Raw genomic sequence first — 7,499 nt, 5'->3', positions numbered from 1 at the left:
TTTGCGTGTAACTTCTACAGTGAGTTAATTGGATGTAAATTCTTACATTTAGATTATAATTCTGAGCAGGAAATGTTATTGATAAACCATGGTAGACTGATTTTAAGAATCGCTGGTATGCGTAATGGGAAAGGGGAAATATATGACAGTGATTTAGACAAGCTAAGGATTTGAGATATTTCAGTATGTAAACTCAAGCTGTTAGCTTCTTGATTATATATTCCCTTTAGGGACACCTCTTACTGTTATGTTTAATTTTGAAGACAGGACAAAAAGTTTCCAAAAACGTCATATCCGCAAATCCAAATGTCCTCTAGCATTCAGATGCCATTCTTTAAACTGTTTCCCTTCATGGGCTGTTACTAAGAGTATCAGTTGTTTATAGGTGATGTACACTGCCTGCTTGGAAGGCCAACATCCAATATGTTCAGTTCTAGATATCACACACGTTGAATACTACCACCAAAAGAGCTCCTTGAGTCCTGTTACTGTGAGTAGTGAGAAGGAGTTACTGGCTCCCCACTCCCTCTTGTGTTGTCTGTAAGTATTGTCTTTAAAAGTTAGTATGGAAAAAACACAACAGACGCATACTTTATGCGTACAGCTAATGCCTGTTAGCCCTCTCTAATGATTTTGGGTCCACTAGGGAATTTTTCAGACATTACAAGTAAGCATGTTCTCCAAATGAAACTTAATTTCTACAGCTTTATTTAAACCAGTAGTGCTTTCAAACTAGTCTTTTAAATACCTGTGCTGTTTACGCCATTCTTTGCTTAAATCTAAAACTTTAAAACTTAGTGGGCTGCTTAAACCTAAGTACTGCTCAGTGGAGAGCCTTACCTGTATTTACCAGGTACTTAATCAAACATTTTTCAAAGGCATATAAACAATTACTTACTGTTTCTGCCTCTGAAAACGTCACTGGGTTCTTTTGAATGGGACAAGATTATTTTGGTTGCATGCTGAAGAAAAACTCAGGTGTTTGTTATATAAATGGAAAAATATTTATCTTATCTTACCCATCAACTCAAATGTAGCCACAGTCAAAGCAGGTGATACTGGAAAAGAAAGACAAGTCCCAATTCTATATAAAATAAACTGGATGTACACATCAAAGCCTTTTTGTAGCGCTTAAGAACATATTTAAACCAAAAAAGGAGATACTGCAATACTCCATAGCTTAGAAAAAGAACCCTCTCCCCTGCCTTCACCCAAAAAACCCAGTTAAAACGTTTGAAATCCTTAGGAGTTCAGTGATCCTTATTTCTAATTGTCTCTAGCAGTGAACGTCCCATTCACTTCTCTTTGAGTTTCCCAGTCTTTGCTGTGATAATGGAACAAAATTACACAACCTGTTAGCTTCAGTCATTTAGAATAAATGTCTGGTTTTGGTTCTAGATCAGTTGTTCAGTTGGTGAACACAGTCACTGTTCAAAGCTCAGCCGAAGGAAATGACCTGTATTAAATCACTGTGAGCAGCATACTTCATTTAGTCCTGGGAAAGGTTTAAAGACCTGATTTCAGGTTTGGAAGTCTGATTTAGGGTTTGCAGGTAATCCATAGCAACCCATTCTAATAAAATTCCTGCAGGAGAAATTGAGAACGAGATTTTGTTTTTAAAACAGGGAGTATACTATGTCAACTAAATGTCTTGTTCGCACGGATTTCCTGTTCCCTGAGGTTGCCCAGCATATACCAAGAGCACCCCGGTAGCTGGCAGCTGCACCGGAATGAGGTTACGTGCTAGCTTTGTCTCTTGAAACATGCCTGACTTTCTGCTAAACTAGCTTCTCTTAACAAAGGATCTCTGCTGCCCTTCCCTCCTCTTAATGCTTCTGCAGCCAGGCCTGTTTATGCACAACTGAGACTAGTAAGTCCACTTCTTTCGCAGTGCATGTCTCCCAGACACTTTCCTTCCACTAATCGCAGCTTCTGGCTTACCACTTCGGGTAAATAGAGAATGAACTGTACTATCCAGTGAACTTCTGTAGAGATATGCATGCTCTATGAATAATACAATATTTGTTGATAATCGTTTGGGTTTTCAAAAGGGAAACTTCAGTGAAATGCGTGCCCAAATTCTGAATATTTGCTTTCCAAATGTTTTAATTTACAATCTTTAATATGTTCTATGGACTTACTTATGTTCAGGATAATTGTGGGATGCTTTTTAAGATAATGTTTTGTTTGAAAGTTTGATGTGTGGGTTTGTTTTTTTTGTTTTTTTGGTTTTTTTTAGGGTATGGGTGTTTTAGCTGGTTCTTCTCTACCTACTACTGCGTACAGCAGGTTTGGTGGGGGGGGGCGGTAATGAAAACTACCCAAATTTGGGATACTGACGAAGCTGAGCTAGTGGAAATGAAAATATGCCATTAGAAAGGGAAGTCATTCTGAGAACAGAATGTAAGACTATAAGGAAAATACTTGTTTTTCAAGAGTGATTAACTCTGTTTTGGTGAAAGCAGGACACAAGTCCTGATAAGGCCTCTTCTGATAAGGCTGACTAATGAATTACCTGCACAAACTCCTAGCCTGTATGTTCTGTTCTTTCAATGTTGTTATACTTTGTTGAATGACACTGCAAGTTCAGTTTTAGCTTGACTAGTATTGGCTAAGTAGTTATTGAGGGGAAACTGTTTCTTCGTAGAATGAAATAGAACTATTTTTTCTTACCAGCACTGTATATAAACCACCTGCTCAAAATTCTACTGTGGGGCATATCGGAAGCATAGAATCACAGAATGGTTTGGGTTGGAAGTGACCTTTAAAGGTCATCTAGTCCACCCCCCCGTGCAATGAGCAGGAACATCCTTCACTAGATCAGGTTGCTCAGAGCCCCGTCCAAACTGACCTTGAACACTTCCAGGGATGGGGCATCTACCACCAATCTGGGGAACCTGTTCCAGTGTTTCACCACCCTCAGCATAAAAAATTTCTTCCTTATATCTAGTCTGAATTTACCCTCTTTTAGTTTAAAACCATTACTCCTTATCCTATTGCTACAGGCCCTATTAAAAAGTCTGTCCACATCTTTCTTATAAGCCCCCTTTAAGTATTGAAAGGCTGCAATAAGGTCTCCCTGGAGTCTTCTGTTCTCCAGGCTGAACAACCCCAACTCTCTCAGCCTGTCCTCTTAGCAGAGGTGTTCCATCCCCCTGATCATTTTTGTGACCCTCCTCTGGACCCGCTCCAACAGGTCCATGTCTTTCCTGTGCTGAGGACTCCACTGCTGGATGCAGTACTCCAGGTGGGGTCTCACCAGAGCGGAGTAGAAGGGGAGAATCACCTCCCTCGACCTGCTGGCCATGCTTCTTTTGATGCAGCCCAGGATACGGTTGACCTTCTGGGCTGCGAGCGCACATTGCCAGCTGATATTCAGTTTTTCATCCACCGGTACCCCCAAGTCCTTCTCGGCAGGGCTGCTCTCAATCCCTTCATCCCCCAGCCTGTATTGATACCAGGGATTGCCGTGACCCAGGTGCAGGACCTTGCACTTGGCATTGTTGAACCTCATGAGGTTCACATGGGCCCATTTGAGCTTGTCCAGGCCCCTCTGAATGGCATCCCATCCCTCAGGCATGTCAACCGCACCACTCAGCTTGGTGTCATCTGCAAACTTGGTGTGGGTGCACTCGAGCCCACTGCCTATGTCGTTGATGAAGACAGTAAACAGTACTGGTCCCAATATGGACCCCTGAGGGACACCCCTCGTCACTGATCTCCATCCAGATATTGAGCCGTTGACCACTACTCTCTGGATGCGACCATCTAACCAATTCCTCACCCATCGAATAGTCCATCCATCAGATCCATACCTCTCCAATTTAGAGAGAAGGATGTTGTGGTGGACCGTGTCAAAGGCCTTAAGAAGTCCAGATGACATCCGTAGCTCTTCCCTTGTCCACTGATGTAGTCACTCCATCATAGAAGGCCACTAGGTTGATCAGGCAAGACTTGCCCTTGGTGAAGCCATATTAGGAAGGTGTTTATTTGGGGGGAAGTGGGGGAACCGCCTTTTCTCCTTTATTCATTCATTCTTTAATTGCTGATCCATTTCATTAGGCAAAATGTAGGCTTTTCCCTTAAATGTTCCATATACTACTTAGAGTTACTGCTTTTTTTCACAGGATGAGTGTATGAAGAATACATTTCAACAGCTACTTGCTCAGACACGTGCCAATATGAATCCACCGCAAACATCAAAAATGGTACGTGTAACAGATTATTTGAAGATTAATACTTGATGCATAGAGAAACTAGATTTTGAAGTAATCCATAATAAGAAAATCAACTAATTTTGAGAACTTACAGCCAAAATGCACATTTCTCTATGTAGCAGTCTGCTAATTATCTCTGCCTTCTGAATAGAAGCAATGGACTTTTGTGCTTTGGCAAGACACTGTTTAAATGTATAGAAAGTGTCTCCTATGCTTTAAAGGATTATTCGTATATTTAAAATTAAATTGTTGAACATGTATGTTTTGATGGATTCAAGTCACGAATGTTTAGTATTCAAGAAAAAATGCTCATGTTAGTGAAAGTTTAGAATGCTATTGTGACATTCATTACCAGATGCTCATTAGGAGAATTTTAAACAGTAGTGGAAGATAAAGCTGGGGGCAGTGTCTTATATGAGGAGGATCAAATTCATTCGATAGATCTTCGTAGAGAAACATTTGTTAGTCATGCTGCTTTTCTGGTCACAGAAAGGAGACTTTATCCAACATCTGTAATTCTGTAGCAAGCAAAACAGTTAGGCTCTGTCTTACCTGATTTCATGTAGCCATCCTGCTGTATCTTTCTTTTAGCCAACCACAACAAGAAAGCGTCTCCATGAAAATGAGGAAGGATCTGGCTCTTCTAAGCGTGCTGTTCCTTCTACGTCATTTCAGAAAATGAGGTGAAGAAAAAGAGAAAGTGACTTTTGTTAATTATAGCTTTTTTTATGGAAAGCTGAATTTTTATTTAAGAAGAATCTTAATAATGGAGTAACTGCTGAAGATGCAATTGCTAAATAAAAATAACTTTGTAAGACTGAAGTGACTGCTGTGTATGCATCAGAATCTACACAAATAGTCATGTTCCATTTCATCCAGCTGTCTGACTCAAGGAGAGTTATCAGAAAAACTCATGAACTAAGTTACTAAATTTTTTAGGCTAGCTTCATCACCGCTTACACTCTGTTTCTTGTGGTTCCAGTTTCTAGGTTAGTCATGGAAATAATGCTTAGTCCTCACAGATGAAAAAGGAATACTAAGTTTGCTGAGCTTTTGCCTGAGACATAGTATTACCTGACACAAAATGCTGCCCACAGACTTCTGAGGACACTTCATAGAATCATAGAATACCAGGTTGGAAGGGACCTCAAGGATCATCTGGTCCAACCTTTCTTAGCAAAAGCACAGTCTAGACAAGATGGCCCAGCACCCTGTCCAGCTGCATCTTAAAAGTGTCCAATGTTGGGGAATCCACCACTTCCCCGGGAGATTATTCTGATGGCTGATTGTTCTCATTGTGAAAAATCTCCTCGTGTCTAATTGGAATCTTCCCAGGAGTAACCTGTACCCATTACCCCTCGCCTTTTCCATGTGACTCCTTGTAAAAAGGGAGTCTCCATATTCTTTGTATCCACCCTTTAAATACTGGAACATTGATACTTACGATACTCAGTTTTGAAGTAAAACTACTGATGGAGCTTGAGGAGCTCTGGACTTCAGATAAAGCTAAATACTAAATACTGGGCTGGCAGACTCAACAGTGTTGTCATCTGTGAAGTGGTTGATAGGCTTTCAAAGCAAAAGTTATCATCTGCATCTAACTGGTCTCTTCTTGAAAAGTGTGTACTGTGTTTATTTCCCTTAGGATGGACTGAGTAAGAGGAAACAGGACAACAAGTGATGTAAGGAAGATGTATAAGTTCCTGCCAGAGAAGAACTAGGAAATGAACTGAGAGAGAAACCAGTTTTTAATTTGCTTGTCTGTTAAGTGAAAATTTTGGACTGTGTGCCTCTTACTAAAGGATATTAACTTCATTATTCTAAGAGGGAGCAATTCAGTAACTTTGTTCTAAAACATGCATCTGGTTAAAGGCATTTGCTGTAAATTGATTTGGAAAGAATAAAGCCTAATGCATTATGAAATAAAGTAATGTCAAGTAGGAATTAAGGTAAGATGTTAATGAGTCAGGTTTTCCCGTATGTGCCTATTGCAGTGATCTTGTGTGTTTTGAGATATTCGATATTAACCATCGTTAATGATAAAATGGCAATTCTTGTACATTTTTATTTTTCTTAATGAACTGGATTTCGTGGATTTCACCCAGATCCATGGGCATCTGGGTGAAAAAAATACCACTGGTTCAAATCCACTCCAGATACACAGGTGTGATAAAAGAGAAGAAATGCAAGTCTATCCTCTAATGCCATTCCCTTTCTGGTGCATGCGTGTGGTTGATTGGCACATCCTCAGGGAGTTCTGGTACTTACTGTAGCTCATCTGAAGTAAAAGGGAATATGCAGCTGCCCTTTGCTAGATAAAAGAATCATAAAGGGCTCGGTGTGTTTGGGCTAGGTTTGTGATCTGGTGTACTGCAAAAGCCAATACCTTTGGGATTTGGTTACCAGTGATTTTAAAAAGACCTGCATCGTTACAGACAAGAAGATAATTCACATAATTCTGCAAATTAACTGTAATTGGTCTTCAGATAGAAATAGAAAACTTATATAATTTATTCTTCTGTCTTTTTTACTTTCCACTATTATTTTTTTTAACTGCTTTGCGTGAATCCTTTCCCTGGGTCCTGACTAAGACCTGCTTTCTAATGAAATCTTAATTTTGATCTCACTCGTTTGAAGCCAAACCTTTGAGCCGATGGCCGTGTGTCCATCATTTTATTGCAGAAAGCTAAGCTTTCTGAAGTTTCAGATCCTTACATTTTTTCCATGAAATAGTAAGTTTGGGAGGCGTTATTAAATTCCACTAGGGTAAAGTGGCATCCAATTTTCACTTAATAAAGAAATAATAATTTCTTGTCTATGTATTATTCACAGCATGAGAGTCTTCAGCATAATCTGCTTGCCTGTTCATTTCAACAGGCATGGGTCTACAGCATTTGGAAGGCTTCAGTTCGGGTGCGATCAGAAGGCGAAGGATGAGCCTAGCAGTGCCCGGTAAGAGCAATGCCATCAGTGACCAATGCCACTGCCTGGAATCTGCGGAGGGTGCGATGTGGGACCCTGCTTACCCTCAAGCAGCTGTTGCTACGGCTGCTGCTGCCTTTGGGAGATGGTCTTCCACCTTTATGGCGGTACAACGATTTTGGAGCTGTGTTCTCCGTGAAGATGGGGCTTGGAAGTGTTCGCAGCGAGTCAGCTGAAGAGGCAGGCTGCTCGCTTCTTTTGTGTGGCCCGTGTGGAGGCCGGGCTCGCCCTCAGCCCCGCCAGGCCACCGAGTGCCCGGACCTCCGGCAGAGGAGAGGCGCGGGCTGCCTTGGCGGGGGC

At 41.0% G+C, this 7,499-nt stretch overlaps 1 protein-coding gene across 1 annotated transcript in view; it reads left to right on the top strand.

The window, feature by feature from the left end:
* The window catches only part of CHEK2 (checkpoint kinase 2), a 19,307-nt gene extending 14,266 nt beyond the window's left edge, over nucleotides 1-5,041 (top strand). Inside the window, exons 13-14 of the mRNA XM_009330739.1 lie at nucleotides 4,128-4,208; nucleotides 4,809-5,041. Of these exons, the coding sequence (XP_009329014.1) occupies nucleotides 4,128-4,208; nucleotides 4,809-4,904 (177 nt within the window). The 3' untranslated portion in view covers nucleotides 4,905-5,041. The remainder of the gene's footprint in view (nucleotides 1-4,127; nucleotides 4,209-4,808) is intronic.
* Nucleotides 5,042-7,499: the final 2,458 nt, after the last annotated feature.

The sequence above is a fragment of the Pygoscelis adeliae genome, unplaced genomic scaffold (assembly GCF_000699105.1).
Source record: "Pygoscelis adeliae isolate BGI_AS28 unplaced genomic scaffold, ASM69910v1 Scaffold358, whole genome shotgun sequence".
Taxonomy (NCBI): Eukaryota; Metazoa; Chordata; class Aves; order Sphenisciformes; family Spheniscidae; genus Pygoscelis; species Pygoscelis adeliae.
The sequence above is the reverse complement of the archived record's forward strand: the minus strand, read 5'-3'. Positions and strand labels throughout refer to the sequence as shown.